Source organism: Mercenaria mercenaria, chromosome 4 (genome assembly GCF_021730395.1).
Source record: "Mercenaria mercenaria strain notata chromosome 4, MADL_Memer_1, whole genome shotgun sequence".
Lineage (NCBI taxonomy): Eukaryota > Metazoa > Mollusca > Bivalvia > Venerida > Veneridae > Mercenaria > Mercenaria mercenaria.
The window spans coordinates 22,820,514-22,846,707 of NC_069364.1; the positions used below are offsets into that span (position 1 = coordinate 22,820,514).

Consider the following 26,194-nt stretch of genomic DNA (forward strand, 5'->3'; position numbering starts at 1 on the left):
TGTAAATGTGAGCATTTAGCATGTTGTGCCGTAAGCAAAGCCAACATCACTTGTTCAGACCGACCAAGGAGATGAAAAGAACCTTCCTCTATCCTTGGTCTCGTTAGTGCCTTGATGATGGCGATTTTCTCTTTGTAGCTCACAGGTGTTGTTGGTTGTTTTGTTTACCCATTTTAGATAATGAAATACATACAGCTCATCTCACACTTAAGTGGATTTCTTATTATTCTTTTACATTGAATGGACACATCAATCCTAAATTACAATTAAAGATAACAAGTACGGCGAGGCTTTTTACGGCTAAAGTATGTTGTGATAGATAGTAAATCTTTAAGAAAATACAACAGAAGCATAGAACTGCAACCAAGCAAAACCGTAGCAGACACGCTTGACTGGACCAGTGCGCGAAAGGCAATGGAATACGCTGCATCTCCAATTTTAACATAAAATAAATATGAAAGTAAATGGTGTGAAATACATATATCTTATGTAGCTCAGTTGCTCGTAATTTCGTAATCATATTTTGTTGATGTAATTTATTATATGGTTTTATATTTCATTCAAATTGTGCTTAGTCATTCTATCCATCAATTTATTGATGACTTATTTATGGAAATTGGCCATCTTTTGATTAGCTCATACTGATAGACGTATGTGTACCCTATGCAGCAGAGCTGCAGTGCAAGTATTGTTATGAAAATGAGAAGTAAATCAACGTTCAAGGATATAATATTATATTCATTCAGTCGTAAAAATGCATACGTTAAAAGTAGATGGAAGAAAATTCTAACTACGTAATTATATATCCTACCAATTACTGAATGTACTTTTAAAGCATTACATTGTACTAACACATTTGGAAACATTTTTTATGAAGGGTACTGCAAAAAGTAAATTATATCAAAAGCCAATAGAAAAATGCAATAATCAGTTTATATCAAAAGCTTATCTAGGACAAATGCAAAAAAAAAATCAGTTCATGCCAAAAGCCAGTATAGAAGAAAAATGTGAAAAATCAGTTAACATCAAAAGCCAGTGGAAGAAAATGTGAAAAATCAGTTTATATCAAAAGCCAATATACAGCAATACAAAAGTCAGTTTACATCAAAAGCCAGTAGAAGAAAAATGTGCAAAATCAGTTTACATCAAACGCCAGCGGAAGAAAAAATGTGAAAAATCAGTTCACATAAAAAGCCAGTAGAAGAAAAATGTGAAAAATCAGTTAACATCAAACGCCAGCGGAAGAAAAAATGTGAAAATTCAGTTAACATCAAAAGCCAATGGAAGAAAAAAAAAGTGAAATTCTGTTTATATCAAAAGCCAGTAGAGGACAAATGTATTGAATGTCCAAGATCCAGATTTAACATACAGCGGATGGAGGCCGGATAAATGTACATGTACATGACTGAAGACATGAAAACACATAAAATCGCACTTATTGAACTTACACTAATAAACACTTTGAGGTTCCCGACGAAGTTTGTGTATACAGTGTCATAGTTATCTTAAGTGGGTATATCAGATTTAAATAAGAAAATAATCCCTAATCTTTGGAAATTTCGAACACTAGTAACAACAAGTAAGATCACTTGTTTGTATCGCATTGCTGTCTAATTTAATGAAAATGCCGTACAAAGTATGAAAATTTCAGTTACAGTTTACATATAATTGCCGACAGCACGGCCATTTTCTCCAACATCAAAACATCGAAAAGCCGCTTTGGAGAAGTCCTTTATCACAAAACATTTGTATTAGTCTTTTTAATTTTGAAAGACAATTAATAAATAATATGTAATAGGACGCTTTAAAAAAGGAATTGTGAAGATGAAAGTTCAGTTAATGTGTTTGTGCGCATAAAATGACGAAAAGTGTCTATAAATATTGGTAACTCAAAACAATTTATGTAGCTGCACTAAGGACTGTTGAATACGTGACATCATTTTCTTTTAGATGAGACATAAATGCTATAAAATTATTTCACATGTTTTCATCAACTTTTGAAATATCTGAAAATCGAGGATCACTTTCTTGTTTAAATTGTATATATCCTTTTGAATGATTTATAGTGTGTTTAAAATAGTCTAGCGTTGCATTAGGTATATATATGAGCCGCGCCAGGAGAAAACCAACATAGTGCATCCGCGCAGTCTGGTCAGGATCCATAGTGTTCGCTAACAGTTTCTCTAATTGCAATAGGCTTTGAAAGCGAACAGCATGGATCCTGACCAGACTGCGCGGATGCGCAGACTGGCCTGCCTCCATGCAGGTCGCAAACGCACGATGTTGGTTTTCTCATGACGCGGCTAAATTATGTGCTTAAATTTGGCTTGACGGGAAAGGTAGCTGAGTAATAGGCTGAGGGCATTGGAAATTGCATGTTTTACCAGTAACAAAATCTGCAGAGTGGGAAAAGAACTGCGTTTCAAAAACGCTTTCATCTTCAATTCAGGTTCAGATAAGGCTAGCGAAAGATAAAAGATATGAAATACTGAACGGGGGCGACGATTTATGACAATAGTCCATTTTGTAGTGGGAAACTAGCGTGTCATATTTTTGCTCCGATTTCAGTATAATGTGATAACATTATACAGCAAAAAATATTCATGAAAGGAAAAAACGTGACTTAATTTAAACATTCAGTAATTCTACACCTATGTTTTTATTCATGATTTGAATAAAAAATATCGGTTAAAATATAAGATATCAGGGTTAGCACACTCGGCCCTCTTCGCGTACAGGAATTCAAGGCTACTTTCCCCAGGCCGCATAACCAGAAACTCTATAGCTTCACGCTCCTTATGAAAATGTCTTCGTGGCAAAGGATTCCATCAGGATTGAGTTGTAATGTCGGAAGTGCTTAATGTAAGTTGTAGGACTTATTTCGTTTCACAATCAGCATGAAATCAATTGTTAAAAGACAAAAATTTGATATTCGACGTTACAACTTATCAAGCAATACTTCGGCAAGGAATATTTACTATTGTCTTCAATCTGTTCATGTACTGAACATTTCTGAAATGCTCTTAACTTTCTCCCATCCAACTAAGAGGCTGGCTTCGATGTTTAATGGGTACTTTAAAAAAACAGGCTGGCTATCTCAAAGAGATATACGCAAAGAGCTAGGCTTTGTAAGTCAGACGTGCTTTCTGTTGGTCTGTCAGTCTGTTCAGCTCGCTGTATGTCTGTACTGGTAGCTAGATAATGACATTGGCAGCCTGGGTGTCTTTATATGTAAAGCAAATTTGAACGTATTTATCATGACAAGATACTACATAAATCTGGTAAAGAGTATAAAATTTTAGCTTTCATATTCATACCAGCGCGAAGGAAGAAAATTAGGGAATTTAAAAACTGAGTTGATATCGAGTATTTCATCTTATACACCTGACAGGCTAGTATTTTACCGTAGCCGTGTCACGTACATTTGTTATAGTAGTTTACCGTAGCCGTGTCACGTACATTTGTTATAGTAGTTTACCGTAGCCGTGTCACGTACATTTGTTATGTGAGAAAAACACTTGTTACCTTTGTAAACATAGACATTAGGTCTATACAGAAAAGAGCGGACACAGTGGTCCACTGGTAACACTGTTTGACTACGAAACCAGAGCTCGTGACTTTGAGCCGCCGCTTCTCCAACTAAACATTTCTAACATTTGGATAAGAGTCCCATATGTATCGGTGCTTCACACTTGGCACGCTAAAGAACCAGTAAATCTTTTGGCATTGGAGCGTCTTCTGTATCCCCCTTCTATAACATTATTGATTGTCTCCTGGAGGAGTCGCCCATATGGGTTACCGGTCGCGAATATAAATAAACTTATAAACACATTAGAAAGAGATAGACCTGTATAGGACGACTGTATCTCAAGGCACAGTGAGACTAGGTTTAACCCAGGTACCACAACAAGGCATAGGGTGTAAAAGTATTTCTCCTGCAAGTGAAACTCTACGGTTTCCGTACAGATGTTGACCTTAACGTCAACATTATAGCGTGACTTCAACCCTCCCTCCATCCCCCACAAAAAGACAAAAATAAAATCAAATAAACAACATACTACGTTTTAGTCCGAAGAGCAGATATTATGCGTGTTATTTTGCCATGTAATATCTAATTAAAATTTTATACCATTATTTGTCATTTGAGTATCTTAATCCGTATGTAACGAAGGGTAGAAAGTGTTGCATATTGTGCGTGCTATATTGCCATGTAATATCTAATTAAAATTTGATATCATTATTTGTCATATGAGTGTTTTAATCTGTTTACGTCACGAAGGGTTGACAGTGTTACAAGTATGTATGAACGGATCAACATTGTATTGTGTTACAGCAAAATTAGTAGGTTTTTATTTTGTCCGCGTGTTATATATATCAATGTATACTAGGGTTAAAATCGGACGTCGTCCTGCAAAAACACCACTTTTGACGTGAAAATTCATAATCTTACTCTACTGTATAGATGTAAATAGCGAAATGTTGAAAAATATGTCAACATCTTATTTTCTTAAATAGACTTCATTTGACCTTTATGTTATGGTAAGAGAAGGAAAACAATGTTTACAATATTTATTTTATGATTCAACTTTATGAAGTTTATAATCCAGTCTTTAAACGACCTCTTAATAGTGTTGTATATTGGACAATAAGTACATTATGCAAATTTGCCAATATTTTCTCAACGTATTTAATGTAAACACTAGCTGTAGCGAATAAATGCCGGTGAATCTCGAATATGAGTACTATGTTTAACCAGTTACGGACTTTCGGGGTAACAGAAGTTCGAGAAAAAAAGGCATTCATTTAATATGGGTTAATAATTTGAAATTTCAAGAAGTTTTTTTGCAAAATGTGCCGCAATAAGATAAAATCAAAAGCTCAACAGGATGTTAAGATGTGCTCATTTACATGAATATTTCTATTGAGAGAAGCTGTACACCAGTATATGTTCTGCTGAGAGATGTTCGCCTTGATATAAACATGCGTTCATCTACATGCACTTTTGCTGTTAAGACCAGCTCACCAGGCTATTAACATGTGACCATTTCCGTAATAATATATTTCTATTGATAGAAGCTTACTAAAATATTTACATGTGTTCATTTACATATATATTTGTATTGCTGAAAGTTCACCAGGTTATTTTACACGGCTTCATTTAATGTCTATTGCTAATGGGATAAGCTCACTAGGAAATTAACATGTGTTCATTTACATGTTTATTGTAATTAACATAAGCACACCAGTATAATTGAGCCGTGCCATGAGAAAACCAACATAGTGGGTATGCGACCAGCATGGATCCAGACCAGCCTGCGCATCCGCGCAGTCTGGTCAGGCTCCATGCTGTTCGCTTTTAAAGCCTATTGGAATTGGAGAAACTATTAGCGAACAGCATGGATCCTGACCAGACTGCGCGGATGCGCAGGCTGGTCTGGATCCATGCTGGTCGCATACCCAGTATGTTGGTTTTCCCATGGCACGGCTCATATTAATACGTGTTCATTTACATTATTATAATGATATGAAAACCGTCCAATATAAACACAATTATTATAAGAGATAAAGAACTCTCCTAAATTGTAAGACTACAGGATAATATGGTATAAAAACTTCGGCAGCGTTTCTTCGAGATTTATAAATTTTATGCATGCTACAAGTACGCTAAATATGCAAAAAACGGACGATGGCAGTTTGCGTAACGCATACAGACGTCTCCTCTAGAAGTCTGTAAGCAAATTTTAAAAAAAGAGGATAGTGAAAGGAACGGGAGATGGAACACATGACCCCTAGTTTCGTAGTGAGACTGTGTTGTCAAATAATACTGTATTGCCACTGGACCATTAGTCAGACACTGCTGTCAGTGGACCGTTTCATTCGCTCTCTTGTGTTTCAATTTGATTTTGTTCGGTTGTATTTATGTATATTTGTTCAGTAACGATAGGAACTAGTAAGGTACACCACAACATGATCTTGAGCAAGGTGTCAGTTTTAGATTAAACTTCTTTTCAGTTGGTTTTATAACTTGATTTTGATTTATGATACTTCTTTAAAATTTGATATCAGTCATTAATATATTAATATCTATTGAAAAAAAGATGTGTGTGAATTCCCTAGTTTTATTAATTCATATATAATTGTAGTATGATATATAGAATAGTCGTAGGTGTATGACTGTTAAAAACTCGTGGTACTGAATATAAACTGTCATTCATTAAAAAGATTGTCAGCTAAATCTAATTAAGCTTTGATAGTAGACTAGCTCCTAGTCTATCATATCTTCTTTTTTTTTTATTAATTTTGTAAAATTGTGAATATGGTCAGCCTACATCCTATCCAATATCATAATATTACAATAAGTACTCTGCGAAAATCTCTAAAATAGATATTACATAAAATAAAAGAAATATGAAAAAAAAGAGTTGAAATTTTGTGACAAATTCTTTATTATCAGTCTAGTGGCTAGTCTACTTTGAAAGCATCACGTGCAATTTAAACATTTAATATTATTTCTTCATGTAACTAAATATGTAGTGCACATGGTCTGTATTACGTGGGCAGTAGATGTAGTGGGTAGTAGATGTAGTGGGTAGTAGATGTAAAACTGATTTCGTTAAGAACACCCTTGAAGAATATAAATATATAAGATATATTGTCATCGTAACACTCCTTAGGCGGAAGAAAGATATAATCCGTAAGTACTTACACTAATATGTATATAAAGTATAAATGACAAGTTCGAATTAGGATGGGGAGTATAAAGTTATTGTACTGTATACGTTGTGATAAACTAGTATTTCAAAAATGCCACTTGGTATTTTTCAGGACATTACAGCTACTAAAATGGATCAATTCAAACTCCGAACACTGACATTTGGATTTCTCTTCGTCTGTTCGTTCTGCGCGGTAACGTCACAAGTTGACGTCTGCTCGTCGTCATTTCCAGGGGGCGCTCTGTGTAACTGCACGAAGACGCCATCATCATTAACATACGACTGTAGGGCGAGGAAAATTGGCTACGTCCCTAGAGGTTATAAATCAACAGCAACGACGTTGTAAGTTCACATTATATACTTTTTTAATCCTTACCATGCTAAATTTCTATTATGAACTTGTCCATCTTTCAATTTGGACAGTACCATTAACTGTTAAAAGGGGTGCTTACCAAAAAGATACTGACTGAATGGCGAACAGTGGAGATCATGATCAGACTTCACGGATGTGCAAGCTGATCATGATCTTCACTGGTCACAAAGGCAAATCAATCGTGTTTAGCATGATAAGGGTTAATAAGAACTTACATTATAATGAATGGAAGGCCGGTGGGACCTTTCATATTTTGTCGCTGAATTTTTGACTTTTGAATAATGACATGTGACTTTTGAGTTAAGAGTTATGAATTAGTAATAATATAACTTTTGATGATGACGGAATGCGATTATTTTCTCAAGAGTGATTTTGATAAAGCGGTTGAGTAAAATTACCAATAGTTTCCTCAACTATCGATGTGTTTAAAAGTCTATAGCAACAGGAAAAACTTGTTATTTGCTTAAAATGTTATTTTCACTCGTTACCTTTGAAATACGTAGGTGCCATTCTAATAACCAAATGCTGAATGACAAATAGTTAATGCATAATGCTACTTGCCAAATGCTTAATATCGAATATTGACAGGCAAGCGGTAATTGTCAAATGTTAATTGCTAAATGCGAGTACTACTGAAGTGCTTATTCAATTAAAAGCTGAATGTATCAGCGGTTGAATTAAAGCATCTTTTAAATAGTTACTGGCTTTTGAAACATAACTCGGTCCGCCATTACATTTGTATAATTATATTGTAATTACAAGGACACAGTCAACTACAACAGTCGATTAAAACATTTTTTTTTCTAAGACGTGTCTCACATTCTTTTTTTAGCTGTATGATGTAGTTAAAAAGGAATCATGTTTACCAGAATATCTTTATTTGGCATGACCAAAGAAGAATTCTGTGCAAAGGTGTCTAATTGGTTTCGCAAGTGAATATTGGCTTAAAATTTGGTCAGTCGCATTTTAGCAACATTTTTTAACATTTTGTAGTTTTAATACAATATGTTGAAAATATTATTATTCATATATAGAATGGTTTGTTACATGGAGTTAGATATAGATCATACATGCATATTATGGTAACCGAAAACTCAATATTAAATGCACACGTGACTGACAAAAGAAAAGATGTATTTTTTTCATGTAATCAATATATAGATACCCGACATGTACAACCGTAAATATTGTATTTTCAGAAATCTGTCGAACAATAAGATATACAACGTTTACATTGGTCCACTAAACAATCTTCGCAAGCTTTCAATACTGTAAGTATGAGAAATCTACCCTTACCTATTATCTTTTGATAAATAAGATCGGGTAAAATTACTTCTTAAACCTACTCGCCCACAGTCGGGGTGAATATTTTCAACAGTTTCATTTCCAAGTTTTGCATAGAATGTATATATGAGCTGTGCCATGAGAAAACCAACATAGTGGGTTTGCGACCAGCATGGATCCAGACCAGCCTGCGCATCCGCGCAGTCTGGTCAGGATCCATGCTGTTCGCTAAAAGTTTCTCCAATTCCAGAAGGCTTTAAAAGCGAACAGCATGGATCCTGACCAGACTGCGCGGATGCGCAAGCTGGTCTGGATCCATGCTGGTCGCAAACCCACTATGTTGGTTTTCCCATAGCACGGCTCATATGTTACTGAGAAATTATAAAGTAGATATTAGTAATGTAGATTATTTTATTGTTTTTATTCGAAATGGTTTATTCCCTTTGCACAATACTTTGTTATTTATTAGGATTTATTGCAATGTTCAATAAATTGTATACCAATGGTCATTTTCACTGCACTCGCACTTGACTATTCATCTTGACATTTTAGACGATTGTTTTCTTTCCAAAATTTATTAATACCTGGGTGATGTGAAGAGCTAGGTCCATGGTTCAGAGAAAAAAGTTTGAACATCATAGGAAGAAAGCATTGCTTTATATGAAAATTTAACAGCATAATTATAAAACATGCATATTATTCTACAAAACCAATGTCAATTTACTCATATCTTTATTGAATTCTGCATGAACGGGCCACACTTCTGGACAGTTCAGCGCCTTAAAAATCCATTTTTAAAAAGCTGTTATTTGTCTTCGTTTTGATGCATTTGCAACAATGTAGTGTTTAAACTTAACATAACTAGTAAAACATCGTTTTTGACAAGTGTTTACATTTATTTCTTTACAAATGACATTCTTCTTTAAAGGGGGACAACTCCTTTAGAATATTTTAAGTATCCAATTCTATGGGACAGAACAGTAAAACAAGTATTGGACACATAAGTTGTTTGGCAAGATGTTTTTCGTTTACTCAAAATTTCTGTTGTTTTGTGATATACTGTTAAACCTGAACGTAAACAGTAGATTAATGCACTTGTATAGTGCAAGAGTAACCCGCCCGCTTAGCTCAGGAGGTAGAGGTCGCGAGTTCGATCCTCGGGTGGGGCATATGTTCTCCGTGACTATTTGATAAACGACATTGTGTCTGAAATCATTAGACCTCCACCTCTGATTCATGTGGGGAAGTTGGCAGTTACTTGCGGAGAACAGGTCTGTACTGGTACAGAATCCAGGAACACTGGTTAGGTTAACTGCCCTCCGTTACATGACTGAAATACTGTTGAAAAACGGCGTTAAACCCAAAACAAACAAACAACCATTGCAAGACGATATCAAACATTAGTCATCTGTTATATAACCGAAAGACACACCTGAGATTACTTTATTTTATATAATTGACAGATAAAAATAGGCAATAACAACAAATAGGTTTACGGGAGTTTGGACAATGAAGGATCGCTCTGCCCGCTTGGAGAGTATGAGGAGTAAGGATTCTTTGCCCTAACTCTTTGAGACAGTATTCCAGGTGGCGTGAGTGTGTGTGATGGGAGGGGGCGGTGCTAAGCATTCAAAGTTCTGTCCAACGGTTAGGCAGAGCAAAACATGGTCTCCAGGGTAAAACCCGAGGTGTGTCACAAAAAGTAATTTGGGACTTAGAGTGAGAACCTCTTGACAGCCTAAGACTACACACCCGACTCCTGATGTTATTCAGTATATAGTGTGACCTAAAGTGGACCTTGACTTCTCACAGGACATAAGATTCACTGCCACAGTACGGAAACAAAACCAAAAAACAAACAGAAACACCGGCACCAGAAGTCAGACAAAGCCTTTCTATGAACGAACAAAAACAAAATCATTATTCAACACCTTTGATAGACCTGTTAAACCCCACTTCCTACCAGATCTTCATCCACCCCACTTACTACCAGGTCTGCATCCACCCCAATTCCTACCAGGTCTGAATCCTACCAGGTCTGACTCCACCCCACTTCCTACCAGGTCTGCATCCACCCCGCTTCCTACCAGGTCTGCATCCACTCCACTTCCTACCAGGTCTGAATCCTACCAGGTCTGAACCACCACAATTCCTACCAGGTCTGCATCCATCCCATTTCCTTCCAGGTCTGAATCCACCCCACTTCCTACCAGGTCTGCATCCACCCGACTTCCTACTAGGTCTGCATCCACCCCACTTCCTACCAGGTCTGAATCCTACCAGGTCTGAATCCACCCCACTTCCTATCAGGACTGCATCCACCCCACTTCCTACCAGGTCTGCATCCACTCCACTTCCTACCAGGTCTGCATCCACCACACTTCCTTCCAGGTCTGCATCCTCCACACATCCTAGCAGGTCTGCATCCACCCCACTTCCTACCAGGTCTGCATCCACCCCGCTTCCTACCAGGTCTGCATCCACTCCACTTCCTACCAGGTCTGAACCCTACCAGGTCTGAACCACCACAATTCCTACCAGGTCTGCATCCATCCCATTTCCTTCCAGGTCTGAATCCACCCCACTTCCTACCAGGTCTGCATCCACCCGACTTCCTACTAGGTCTGCATCCACCCCACTTCCTACCAGGTCTGAATCCTACCAGGTCTGAATCCACCCCACTTCCTATCAGGACTGCATCCACCCCACTTCCTACCAGGTCTGCATCCACTCCACTTCCTACCAGGTCTGCATCCACCACACTTCCTTCCAGGTCTGCATCCTCCACACATCCTAGCAGGTCTGCATCCACCCCACTTCCTACCAGGTCTGCATCCACCACACTTCCTACCAGGTCTGCATCTACCCCACTTCCTACCAGGTCTGCATCCACCCCACTTCCTACCAGTTCTGCATCCACCCGACTTTCTACCAGGTCTGCATCCACCACACTTCCTACCAGGTCTGCATCCACCCCACTTCCTACCAGGTCTGCATCCACCAAACCTCCTACAAGGTCTGCATCCACCCCACTTTCCACCCCACTTCCTACCAGGTCTGCATCCACCCCACTTCCTACCAGGTCTGCATCCACCCCACTTCCTACCAGGTCTGCATCCACCCCACTTCCTACCAGGTCTGCATCCACTCCACTTTCTACCAGGTCTGCATCCACTCCACTTCCTACCAGGTCTGCATCCCCACACTTCCTACCAGGTCTGCATCCACCCCACTTCCTACCAGGTCTGCATCCACCATCCACCCCACTTCCTACCAGGTCTGCATCCACCCCACTTTCTACCACGTCTGCATCCACCCCACTTCCTACCAGGTCTGCATCCACAACACTTTCTACCAAGTCTGCATCCTACCCACTTCCTACCAGGTCTGCATCCACCCAACTTCCTACCAGGTCTGCATCCACCCCACTCCTACCGGGTCTGCATCCACCCCACATCCTACCGGGTCTGCATCCACCCCATTTCCTACCAGGTCTGCATCTACCCCATTTCCTACAAGGTCTGCATCCACCCCACTTCCTACCAGGTCTGCATCCACTCCACATCCTACCAAGTCTGCATCCACCCCATTTCCTACCAGGTCTGCATATACCCCATTTCCTACAAGGTCTGCATCCACCCCACTTCCTACCGGGTCTGCATCCACTCCACTTCCTACCAAGTCTGCATCCACCCCACTTCCTACCGGGTCTGCATCCACTCTACTTCCTACCAGGTCTGCATCCACCACACTTCCTACCAGGTCTGCATCCACCCAACTTCCTACCAGGTCTGCATCCACCCCACTTCCTACCAGGTCTGCATCCACCCAACTTCCTACCAAGTCTGCATCCACCCCACTTCCTACCAGGTCTGCATCCACTCTACTTCCTACCAGGTCTGCATCCACCACACTTCCTTCCAGGTCTGCATCCACCACACATCCTACCAGGTCTGCATCCACCCCACTTCCTACCAGGTCTGCATCCACCCCACTTCCTACCAAGTCTGCATCCACCCCACTTCCTACCAGGTCTGCATCCACTCCACTTCCTACCAGGTCTGCATCCACTCTACTCCCTACCAGGTCTGCATCCTCCACACTTCCTTCCAGGTCTGCATCCACCACACATCCTACCAGGTCTGCATCCACCCCACTTCCTACCAGGTCTGCATCCACCCAACTTCCTACCAAGTCTGCATCCACCCCACTTCCTACCAGGTCTGCATCCACTCCACTTCCTACCAGGTCTGCATCCACCACACTTCCTTCCAGGTCTGCATCCACCACACATCCTACCAGGTCTGCATCCACCCAACTTCCTACTAGGTCTGCATCCACCACACTTCCTACCAGGTCTGCATCTACCCCACTTCCTACCAGGTCTGCATCCACCCCACTTCCTACCAGTTCTGCATCCACCCGACTTCCTACCAGGTCTGCATCCACCCCACTTCCTACCAGGTCTGCATCCACCCCACTTCCTACCAGGTCTGCATCCACCAAACCTCCTACAAGGTCTGCATTCACCCCACTTCCTACCAGGTCTGCATCCACCAAACCTCCTACAAGGTCTGCATCCACCCCACTTTCCACCCCACTTCCTACCAGGTCTGCATCCACCCCACTTCCTACCAGGTCTGCATCCACCCCACTTCCTACCAGGTCTGCATCCACCCCACTTCCTTCCAGGTCTGCATCCACCCACTTCCTACCAGGTCTGCATCTATCAGGTCTGCATCCACCCCACTTCCTACCAGGTCTGCATCCACCCCACTTCCTACCAGGTCTGCATCCACCCCACTTCCTACCAGTCTGCATCCACCCCTTCCTACCAGGTCTGCATCCACCCCACTTCCTACCAGGTCTGCATCCACCCCACTTCCTACCAGGTCTGCATCCACCCCACTTTCTTTTAGGTCTGCATCCACTCCACTTCGTACCAGGTCTGCATCCCCACACTTCCTACCAGGTCTGCATCCACCCCATTTCCTACCAGGTCTGCATCCACCCCACTTCCTACCAAGTCTGCATCCACCCCACTTCCTACCAGGTCTGCATCCACTCCACTTCCTACCAGGTCTGCATCCACCACACTTCCTTCCAGGTCTGCATCCACCACACATCCTACCAGGTCTGCATCCACCCCACTTCCTACTAGGTCTGCATCCACCACACTTCCTACCAGGTCTGCATCTACCCCACTTCCTACCAGGTCTGCATCCACCCCACTTCCTACCAGTTCTGCATCCACCCGACTTTCTACCAGGTCTGCATCCACCCCACTTCCTACCAGGTCTGCATCCACCCCACTTCCTACCAGGTCTGCATCCACCAAACCTCCTACAAGGTCTGCATCCACCCCACTTCCTACCAGGTCTGCATCCACCAAACCTCCTACAAGGTCTGCATCCACCCCACTTTCCACCCCACTTCCTACCAGGTCTGCATCCACCCCACTTCCTACCAGGTCTGCATCCACCCCACTTCCTACCAGGTCTGCATCCACCCCACTTCCTACCAGTCTGCATCCACCCCTTCCTACCAGGTCTGCATCCACCCCACTTCCTACCAGGTCTGCATCCACCCCACTTCCTACCAGGTCTGCATCCACCCCACTTTCTTTTAGGTCTGCATCCACTCCACTTCGTACCAGGTCTGCATCCCCACACTTCCTACCAGGTCTGCATCCACCCCATTTCCTACCAGGTCTGCATCCACCCCACTTTCTACCAAGTCTGCATCCAACCCACTTCCTACCAGGTCTGCATCCACCCAACTTCCTACCAGGTCTGCATCCACCCCACTTCCTACCAGGTCTGCATCCACCATCCACCCCACTTCCTACCAGGTCTGCATCCACCCCACTTTCTACCACGTCTGCATCCACCCCACTTCCTACCAGGTCTGCATCCACCCCACTTTCTACCAAGTCTGCATCCAACCCACTTCCTACCAGGTCTGCATCCACCCAACTTCCTACCAGGTCTGCATCCACCCCACTTCCTACCAGGTCTGCATCCACCCCACTTCCTACCAGGTCTGCATCCACCCCACTTTCTACCAGGTCTGCATCCACCCCACTTCCTACCAGGTCTGCATCCACCATCCACCCCACTTCCTACCAGGTCTGCATCCACCCCACTTTCTACCACGTCTGCATCCACCCCACTTCCTACCAGGTCTGCATCCACCCCACTTTCTACCAAGTCTGCATCCAACCCACTTCCTACCAGGTCTGCATCCACCCCACTTCCTACCAGGTCTGCATCCACCCCACTCCTACCGGGTCTGCATCCACCCCACTTCCTACCGGGTCTGCATCCACCCCACTTCCTACCGGGTCTGCATCCACCCCATTTCCTACCAGGTCTGCATCCACCCCATTTCCTACAAGGTCTGCATCCACCCCACTTCCTACCAGGTCTGCATCCACTCCACTTCCTACCAAGTCTGCATCCACCCCATTTCCTACCAGGTCTGCATATACCCCATTTCCTACAAGGTCTGCATCCACCCCACTTCCTACCAGGTCTGCATCCACTCCACTTCCTACCAAGTCTGCATCCACCCCACTTCCTACCGGGTCTGCATCCACTCTACTTCCTACCAGGTCTGCATCCACCACACTTCCTACCAGGTCTGCATCCACCCAACTTCCTACCAGGTCTGCATCCACCCCACTTCCTACCAGGTCTGCATCCACCCCACTTCCTACTAGGTCTGCATCCACCCCACTTCCTACCAGGTCTGCATCCACCCGACTTCCTACTAGGTCTGCATCCACTCCACTTCCTACCAGGTCTGCATCCACCCGACTTCCTACTAGGTCTGCATCCACCCCACTTCCTACCAGGTCTGCATCCACTCTACTTCCTACCAGGTCTGAATCCACTCCACTTCCTACCAGGTCTGCATCCACCACACTTCCTACCAGGTCTGCATCCACCCCATTTCCTACCAGGTCTGCATCCACTCTACTTCCTACCAGGTCTGAATCCACTCCACTTCCTACCAGGTCTGCATCCACCACACTTCCTACCAGGTCTGCATCCACCCACCTTCCTACCAGGTCTGCATCCACCCGACTTTCTACCAGGTCTGCATCCACCCCACTTCCTACCAGGTCTGCATCCACCCCACTTCCTACCAGGTCTGAATCCACCCCACTTCTTACCAGGTCTGCATCCACCCCACTTCCTACCAGGTCTGCATCCACCCCACTTCCTACCAGGTCTGCATCCATCCCAGTCTGAATCCGCCCCACTTTCTACCAGGTCTGAATCCACCCCACTTCCTACCAGGTCTGCATCCACTCTACTTCCTACCAGGTCTGAATCCACTCCACTTCCTACCAGGTCTGCATCCACCACACTTCCTACCAGGTCTGCATCCACCCCACTTCCTACCAGGTCTGCATCCACCCGACTTTCTACCAGGTCTGCATCCACCCCACTTCCTACCAGGTCTGCATCCACCCCACTTCCTACCAGGTCTGAATCCACCCCACTTCTTACCAGGTCTGAATCCACCCCACTTCCTACCAGGTCTGCATCCACCCCACTTCCTACCAGGTCTGCATCCACCCCACTTCCTACCAGGTCTGCATCCATCCCAGTCTGAATCCGCCCCACTTTCTACCAGGTCTGAATCCATCACACTTCCTATTAGGTCTGCATCCACTCCAGAGAGCCTCCATATGTCCGTTTCTAGCAGTCTGGTACGTAACATTGGAACCTATGATTGACATGTTATAAAGATTTGAAGAACTTTATACGCTGCGAGGAGATTCCAGTCTGGAATTACGTCATATATCTTTATTTCAAAAACAGCGAGTGTCCAAGAATTGTGACACGCTTTTAACAAAGAAAGGCAAAACTTTGCGAATCCAAAAAACCTACAAAATGTCGTCTTGCACGTGCGTGGCCTCGAAGACAAGATATTTGTGTAAAACAGATTTATTTCTTTTCACTGTTATGAAAAACCCGTGTTCTCACGTAACCGACATATCTCTTATAACAGTATATTTTTATCATGGTTGCCTCGTAGACATTAATTCTTCACAAGGAATATGTCAGGCGAACTATTGATATGATGTCTGGTATTTAATAGTTTATCAAATACAAAAACTTGCAACGATACATCCAAGGATTGGCGGCGGCTGATGATGGAATGTTTGCGCATTCAAGAGGCACCAACAAGCAAGAACGACAAAGTAGCACAACAACTCGACAGACAAGAACATAATGAAATGGCAGAAATCAGCCACCATACCCTGGCGACAAAATGCTACCCTCATAAGGCCATTGTGTAGAATTTTAGACAACATTTCAGTACATTGTAAGACCTACTTGATTACTCTACTCTATGGTCAGCGAACGTACAACTTTTTTAGATGTAAACAATTTTCATGAATATAATTCAATATATATTGTTTTTTATTGCAGGTATCTCCAAGCCAATTTGATATACCAGATAGAGCCTGGAAGCTTCAATGGACTGATGAAACTGACCCAGTTGTAAGTACATAGGGTGTCGGTTATACCGACAGCCTGCTCAATAGTAACTATAGAGTTTATGTAGCTAATAATTAGTAATATTTGGTTAGATATAGAAAAATCACACAAAACATTTAAATGTATTTAGCAAATAATCATAGTTATATACACATGTTAGCAAATGTTTTAACATAACTTTGTAAAATTTTGAAAAGCGGCTCAAAACCTTTCAGTATGAAAAACTTTGATATCATTGATAAGAGTTAGCGCCTATAAAGTAAATTCATCGACAGAAGAAGTTGTCGGTCTTTCGCGTAGAAATAATGCTCTGAAAAGTCGCAAAAATATTTCCGCTGCAGAAATACTCGTGCCGTGTAGCCAATGAATATTTACGGTTTTTAGAACCATATATTTCCCATGTTGCATTTTCACACAATTGTAAAGAATGGAATCTTATTCTTCCCAATTTCAAAGTGATATATATGCTTTTCAAAAATAGGGTAAACAATTGGCACAAATTCTGACCCTGCCTTTTAGTTCGGCATCAAATTTTTGGAATCATCATCATCATCATCATCATCGTCCTGAGAACCAGATATTTAAGTTTTAATGTTTGCCTTCGAAATTTATCCGTCATTCCTTCCTTCCGTCTGCCTGTGACACATGAATAAATGGTACCAAACAAGAGTTTGCAAATTACCGGATTTATAAACTAATATTTGACTGTGTTGTGTGAAAAAATGAGATCCCATGCACATTTGTTACAATCAGAATCATTTTATTCACGCGTATGAAAATGTGATTTCGGGAAAAATGGTCCAATATGGGTCAAATTATTAGTTGTCTATTTTAAGATTCTGCACTCATTTACTTCACTTCAAAATTATTACGAATACCTATTGCGTGTCTGTTTTAGAATATTAACAAGCAACCAGCTGACAGCGATAGAAAGAGGTGTTTTCAGCCATTTACCAGCTTTGGAAGTTCTGTGAGTATGACTATAGTAAAATACTGAAATGCTGACAGTTGTTAAAGGGAAAACAATGAAATTTGTACGTATGACTATATTTCTTTTCTTGCATATTTTGCATATTTGATAGTGTGTTACTTTCATGACATAAAGCATTTTTGTTGTTTTTTTTCAGCGATTTATCAAACAACAAGATAAAAACAATCAACAGATATGCTTTCATCACGCTGCCGAGTGTATATTTAATGTAAGTATTTCAGACCCTGGACTTAAAAAACGAAAATAGAGGTATTTTATAACTTAATTCATTTGTTTGGGTTACTGCTCGTTCCAAGTTACCGGCACTAGCTGCATGGTTATTGTTTACGGGACATGTGAAATAACTGGTTCCACGTTAGCATACAGGTTCCAGGTTATCAGTCCCTTAGTAGATAGAAAGAAATTAGCTGTTACACCACCCATATACTTGACGAACATGTGGTTCGACACGAATTAACAACGCTTTTTATTAATCTAAAGCCAACTGAGACTAAACGAACACAACAAGAATCTGAACCCATGTGTTTTCAGAGTTACGACAGAAAATGATGTTGGTGATGTCAATTTAAGTGCAAAATAATATTCATATTCTTGAAATCTTTTTGTTGTCTGAATGATGTATTATACGAAATATAACAAAATTATTATAGCACTAAGTTCAAAGGTGCTAATCATACATATATACGGACAAAGGCAGTCACGGTCAATGCGACAAATTCTCTCTAGCTGACAAGAGGTAGATCAAGAAATTTAAGATAGAGGCATATCAGATCTGACTAACTAGCCTAGGTCTAATTGGATAGAAAGACTGGTTCATTCGCGTGTCCGGTTTGGAGCACCGTTACATGCGTAGCCCGCTTTTCTTATTGTCACACGAGAGCATTTCAGAATGTTCGAGTACTAGGACTGGCATTCGAATCCCGAACAAATGGATTTACAGTCAGTTATATTTCCATTAGGACACCGGGCCACAAGACATAAAATGAAAGTCATTGTTGTTCAAGTAATGCATTATGAGTATAGATAAAGACATGCTGCATATCTTACCTCAGTAGTCAGTAGGGCATTTTGTAACTACCTTTGTTGAGGTGCCAAATCGTTATCACTGTTAAAAAAATTATCAACACATTGTATGGACTCTGTTTGTCACTGTCAATATGACGTTGTTGAGACCGTAAACACCCCCGCACATGGGGTTTTCCGCTGAAATAGTCGATAAATTCAAGGTCAGTATCACCCTTGTGAATGTGTACCGCGTTAACTGTATTGTCCATCATATAGAAACTAGAATTATAACCTATTTAAAACTACAAACTGTCCCCATATATATATATATATATATATATATATATATATATATATATATATATACTATGTAAATGTTTGTTTCAGTATTGCTATGTCTATACACCCACATTTGTTAATATAATAAATCATGTTGTTCTCATGTATACATGCTGTAGAACCTGATTGTAGATAAAAGTATCTGTCTATCTGTCTGTCTGACTAATTACATTGTGAAGAATCATATTGTGATCATGACAAAAGAGTGAGAACAGTTTGTACATTATTAACATTATATGCCAATATACTAATATCATCATTTTTTTTACATTAAAAATGTTCTCCCTAAGAAAAACTTAAATATACAAACGTACATGTAGAATCATTTGTCACGTGTGCAAATATGATATTATAAACAATGATGAAAAGAATCAGTTCAAATTTAGAATACTTATAATTATATCAAACATCTGTATGAATATATTTGTTTAATTTCATAGTAACCTTGAAAGCAACCAGCTAACTTGCGGCTGTGAAGAATACCTTCTGCACGAATTTTTCGAGATTAGAAAGTCTTCATTGACGGTACAAAATAAGCCTTGCAGTACTTCCACTTTACAGCAACCAGCTAGTACCATATGTACATCAGGTAAGTATATACACTGTCAGAGTAAAAGGAACGGTCTGTTTCAACAAAGTTTCTTGTAGATGCATTATAGATATTCGAAACGAAAGAACTATTATTTTCATCTATGCACAATGTGTCCGTTCTTGAGTGACGGATCTTAGTTGTGACTTTGCAAGGTTGAAGAGCTAGTTTGATTGAAGTATGCCGCAACGAAATATTTCATTTGCTACATTAAATGAATGTATATCATTATGTAATAACATTTTTGTCAGTAAATCTACGGGAAAGGCAGTTAGCAAAATCAATTTAAAATATTCATAATCGAGTCTAGATTTACCACTAACTTATTAGTGTGTTATTATTACTGTTTGCAGGTGAAACTCTTTTTGTTCCGTCCACATCCTGTTACCAGTGTTCAAACGCTGTTGGAGTAAGAGACTGTAGGAACCAGACTGTTACAAACTGCAGTGGTCCAAATGTGAGTTTTTATGTTCTGAGCGAAGATATCTTTTGTTATAAAGTTAAACGTTTCACAGGAACCAATTTAGTCCTGTCTGTGGAGCCGGTAAGTAAAATGTATTTTATGTTCTATGTGCGAAATTAAAGATTGATGGGATTTATTTGCAAATAAGTCTACTTAAAAATTGAAATTCCCTAAATTACCGGAACTTTTCCCTAAATTACCAGAACTTTTCCCTAAATTACCAGAACTTTGCCCTAAAGAACTTTTCCCTAAATTACCAGAACTGAACATTTCTGCTCATAAAAAGGTTTAAACCATCTGTTTAGAATTTACATTGGCCTTTTTCTTTTGATCAAATAATGCATAGTTAACAGCCAAGACGCGGTCGAAAATGTTGCTTCTAATGAGCTCAGCCCTCATATATGAACCATCCTAGAGGTTGTGTAGTTTATTTGGGTACAAATTATTCAACTTCCAACCCAGACCGCCTAGTAACAAAATGAGCCTTCATATGTAACAAATGTATCCCTCTAAGAATTGTTCATATAAACTGCATGCCTAAATTATTAAATCTTAAAGCTTTTAAATTTACATATTAAATTGTGTAGTGTAGTTCAGTTTGAAATGCACAGTTAAGAGAGACATAATAAAAATGGAAACATGCTGTTGAACAAGGTAAATAAAAACATGATGCAACATTAGTTCCGGCTGGCTATTAAGAACTACGTTTTATATGAAAATTAATAAGAACATAAAAATACAAAGATATACTGAAATAATTAAAATAATGACTGTCATACAATTAACGCGTAGAAACATAAAGTTGTATAACTTGGTGCTAGAAGTGTTTTGCATCCCTATACTTTCGCTTCTCAAGGGATATGAATTCTTTCCCTGCTCTATTGATCTATTCAGTACTATCAGTCTATGTAATAGATATACGGACCAAGATGATTTAAAATCTACATATCTTAATAATAATACTGAATCCGAATCCCTTTGTGACTTATGGCAGCATATTTCTGCCAGCCACATTCACTTGCTTATGTAGACAGTTTTCTGTACAATGTCACAGTCATATTAATTTGTTATCTAGCCATTGGAAAAGTTTCATGTTATCCAGGTTATTACCTCAACAGAACAAATTAAACTGCTTGTATGTACAAATACTGACATCACACAAATAACGGATACTTGTAACATTGTTATGATAGACAATTAGCCAAAATCTAACTTTGAAGCTCACATTAACTAACACATTTCCATTAGATAGAAAAGGAGCAAACGGTGTCCATTTTAGGTAAGTGTTTACTAAAAAAAATCTCACAAAAATCAAAATATCCAATTACAGTACAGTCCAAAATAAACAAACGTGTTTGTAAACATTGACGGATCCAAACGGAAGGGGAAGAAGCATGGGGAAGAAGCATTTTATAGAAATATTTCGATGGCAAAGTACAGTTATTATATTATACATATCGTAGCCCTAACTAACCTATTAACCGGGCCGGTTTATTTTAAAAGTACAACAACACGGTTGACCTGTTTTAACGAGTTCAGGAACATTTTCACTCGCTACTAAATAACATTTACAAAAATAATCAAGACAAAGAAGTATATGTCACTGAGTGGTTAAAAAGCTCATGATGCCTTCAATAGTGTGGCTGTCACATTTCTCATTATTAACACAAATCGTACTGATTTTTTGGTAAATTCTATTTCCGGTTATTGTATTCGCATATATATTTGACAAAAGTCTGAACGCTGATTAACATAGTGGACATTGTTTTTTATTATCTTTCTTTTTGGCTCTAAATGTAAAAGTTCATTTGCAGTATTAAAATTGGTGGTTTTCTACCCATATTTAATCATGCATTACCTCAATTTGGACAGCTATTGCATCTGTTTTTAACATAAAATTTACAGCCTTATGTAAAGTTTAACAGAAGTATGCGACTAAAATGACTTTATTACTTCAATATCAATACTATTAATCATCTAACGAATATAATCCCCACGATGTTAAAACAATTATAAAAGGCATTTCCTTGTACGCATAAAGCACTACAGGCTGTTCTAAGTAAATGGCTTCAGACAATGGTCGACAGGTACTTAAATTAACATTCTGCAAATGACAAAGTTATTTAGGAAGAAGAATTAGGTTTAAATGCAATTATTGTGCAGAATAAGGAAATTCGATCAAGGTTGCCACTCAGTAAACAGCAAATCAGGTATTGCCATGAGAATATAATGTGCAATTTAATTTCTTGTTGGAACACCAGACTTTTATGATCTTCACAAGTGCAATCCATGTCTGAGCTTCAAATAGAAAAAGCACAAAGCAGAATGATATTTCAGTCGGTTCTATCATTACTAATATTTCATATTCTTGAAAGGTAAACTTTACATCTAGAATTCGTTTAGGTAAGCCAGGTTTATTAAATTTGAAAATGTTCGGACATTATGAAGAAAAATTAACATTTTTGGTCGAAAAGTCCCAGGGAAAATGGCATTTCTAGCTCATTTTTGAAAAATTTATGCCAAAAATGAAAAAAAAACAAAAACAATCTAGCTACGAAAACCTCCTTTTACCTGATTTGCTACAGGATTTCTTTTATAAACGCTACACCTGATGTTCTCCGACAGAAGTAATGCTTTTGCTCTGGTATAGGTTAGAGATAGATAGATTTCATATACATTTTATTCTGGTATAAGACTGTGTATAGAATTTAAAAATACAAGTAGCTCTGTTGCATTACGTAAGATAGGCTTGTAAGATAAACTTTCCTAAAACTGACATGTGACTTACATTTAAATAGTATTACATAACATAAATAAAAACCACGAATAGATAGTTTTAATAAAAGTGATAAAAATTGACAATGGTTTAATAATAATAAACAAAATTTATATAAAAGTTATTTCAAGTTTGATTCTGTTACGTAAATATTCCCTGCTGATTTTATACCAAGGATAACCCATGAAAGTAGCATTTCAAATGCGGTCCTCGACTCATATGTTAAGTAAAACATTATCAGTTGCTTTTCCCGCAGAATTTAATTATAAAATTATAGTGTATACAAAATTATCAAAGCTATACCAAAAGGAAGAGAAGAAAATATAGATCAAGAAGTTTAGCAATAGTATTTGTACTAGATTAGAGTACATTTCCCGTGAATGATATGACACCGTGTTAACATTGATGGCATTGGTTTCATGCCAAAATGTATGATGAAATACTGTCGGTGCAGTAAAGGTTTAATTTTGAAAACAAATATCTCTTCTTTGTTTTGTTTACATTACTGACCAATGAATTTTAGGCAAATGCCAGCCAAAAATAAGGGTGAACAAAAACATTTTCGCATTTTCGTAGAATCGTTAAATGGTACGTAATTAGCCATATAGTAATTATTTAGCATTAAGTTTTGGTATAAAATTTGCTAGAAAGAAATATTTGAAGAAACATTTTTCAGAATGGAGGATACCCTTAAAAGAGCGCTCGTACTTCCTTAAACACGGACTTGAAAGTGTTACTTACCTACCCGACTATCCTACCTACTTACCTAAAATTTTGTACGGTAGATCTACCTACCTATTTACTCGTGTACGTACATGCTCGAGTACTTACTTACTAACGTACTTACTTACTGTTTCAGTCGGTGTGCTACAACCAGATGCACTACTACTATCCGGGTCATCTGAGTGTGTCTGGAGGCTGTATTGACTATACCTCATGCCTATATCAAGAACAGCGTAACCGAGAAACATGCTTGAACGGTACCGGAACCGGAACCACGTGTTATTTCTGTAATCCTGACAAACTCTCAAACTCACGTGACGAGACCAGTAAGATTTTATTTTAAAAACTCTTTTAATTTATTACAGTTCATCATCAACGTTTGATGACACAATAATTATTATAGTTCCTATTAATATGGCGACGTTGTAAATGTAGACCCCTGGCGGCCCTTATTACATTATTCTGTGCACGAGCGGGCACCTGGGTCAGATCCAACGACCTTCCATAAAAGCCAGATGGATGGATGACTCACGTAATCCCGACCAAAATTTCGAATGCACAGAGTCTGGAGGCAAGTGACCCGAAGTCGCCATCCTTAACCACTCGCATGAATGTATAATAATATTTCATTTATTTTCTTTATCAGATACCACGAGGCAGTTTTACGTGACGTTATTGGTTACGTTAAATCAGGTGATGACGTCACAACTGCGAGACACGAATTCGGCAGCTTACAAAAGTTTCACAAGGAATTTGGAAAATGAGGTACTTGAATTACATTGAATTGAGCCGCGCCATGAGAATACCAACATAGTGGCTTTGCGACCAACATGGATCCAGACCAGCCTACGCATCCGCGAAGTCTGGTCAGGATCCTTGCTGTTCACTAACGGTTTCTCTAATTGCAATAGGCTTTGAAAGCGAACAGCACGGATCCTTACCAGACTGGTTTTCTCATGGTGTGGCTCATTTGAATGTATTTATATATAAAATGGTTGGCTTGTATCGAAAGCACTATGATATCTTATATGGCTTTATGTAAAATTACCAGATAGGTCATAACTTTTTTTATTGTAAAATTTTAGTTATTTATTTTTTTGCGATAAATATAAAACTTAAATAGATTAATCAGATTTCGGTAAACGTACTTTTCAAAGTTTAAACATACGATGATATATACTTATTTGTGCCCATTGCACCTCAAAATGGTAGCAACGCATTTTGGTAGTCACTACCAAAGTTCGGCCGAGTTGTGGTAGTCACTACTAAAATGTGTTCACTCAATGCAATTTGGTAATTTACAAAAATGTGGTAGCAAAATGCATTGGATATGTACTCATCCTACGCAAAACGGAAATGTGGTGAACATTGGATAAGAACTGCTCAAGTTAGAGAGCGAACAACTTTTGGAGCCGCCCGCCCACCCTCCGCAAATGTTCACATAATACGTCGTATACAAATGAAGAAAAAAAGCCAAAATCTGCGATAAATATTTAGAGAAAATCATTTTAATTTCGCATTTACATATGTAGATAAATAATAAGACACGTAACATTGTATACCTTATTGCAGAGGAAGCTTTGTTTCTGAGTAAATGATATACATATACAGTCAAACCTGTGTTAAAGATCACCTCTCCACAGAGACCACCTGTCTCTAAAGACCACATGTTTTGTTTCCCATTTTAACATTAACAGTATATTTTAATCTGTGAATAAAGACCACCTCCAAATAAAGACCACATTTTGGCTCTCCCAAGGGTGGTCTTTATAGACAGGTTTGACTATATATATAGAAATATACTACACTGTACATCTAAACACATTGAACCCACCATTTCCGTGCGTTATCCGGGGAGGACTTTAAAATACTACTCTCATGTATACACCAAAATAAAAATCTAAATCTAACGACCGAGAATTTAGTTTTGGGAAAATTATTCGAGTAAGCCCACGCCCACATTTTGCCATTCTTTTACTTTGTGATTCAAAGGTGTCTGTGGTGTACTCTCGAAACCCTCACATTTAAAGAGAAAAAATCTTTTTCGCCGGAAATATTTATCTAAGACCCCTAAAACACGCACAGAATTCACCATTTATGTTTATGTGGGACATTTAAAAAAGCATTTAGATGGAGGACCCACGTACCATTCCCACATTTATAATTCGTTTTACAGAATTCAACATTTTCTTGCTTAAAAAAAATCTCAATGGTCTGTCCTTCCGACAAAACAATACAATGTTATTGCATAGGAAGTGTCGTTTGATGCCCCTTTCACACGCTCAGGAATCTACATTTTGGTTGTTTTTATACGAAAACTATATCTCGGGTGGGAAACTCCGAACCCCCTCCCCCACCATTTTTATAGGAGACAATCCCTCCTTTTATCTCTATCTTTTGTGCGTAATGTAAAAATGAGCAC

General features: G+C 39.5%; 1 protein-coding gene across 2 annotated transcripts in view; it reads left to right on the forward strand.

Annotated features, from left to right (window-relative positions):
* The first annotated feature begins 6,578 nt into the window (after window positions 1-6,578).
* The window catches only part of LOC123552744 (adhesion G-protein coupled receptor G6-like), a 58,602-nt gene continuing 38,986 nt past the window's right edge, over window positions 6,579-26,194 (forward strand). For both annotated transcript variants that reach the window (XM_053540708.1, XM_053540709.1), the window contains exons 1-10: window positions 6,579-6,694; window positions 6,826-7,055; window positions 8,286-8,357; window positions 16,818-16,889; window positions 17,785-17,856; window positions 18,014-18,085; window positions 19,662-19,810; window positions 20,164-20,267; window positions 23,909-24,098; window positions 24,419-24,537. In XM_053540708.1, the coding sequence (XP_053396683.1) occupies window positions 6,844-7,055; window positions 8,286-8,357; window positions 16,818-16,889; window positions 17,785-17,856; window positions 18,014-18,085; window positions 19,662-19,810; window positions 20,164-20,267; window positions 23,909-24,098; window positions 24,419-24,537 (1,062 nt within the window). In that variant the 5' untranslated portion in view covers window positions 6,579-6,694; window positions 6,826-6,843. The remainder of the gene's footprint in view (window positions 6,695-6,825; window positions 7,056-8,285; window positions 8,358-16,817; window positions 16,890-17,784; window positions 17,857-18,013; window positions 18,086-19,661; window positions 19,811-20,163; window positions 20,268-23,908; window positions 24,099-24,418; window positions 24,538-26,194) is intronic.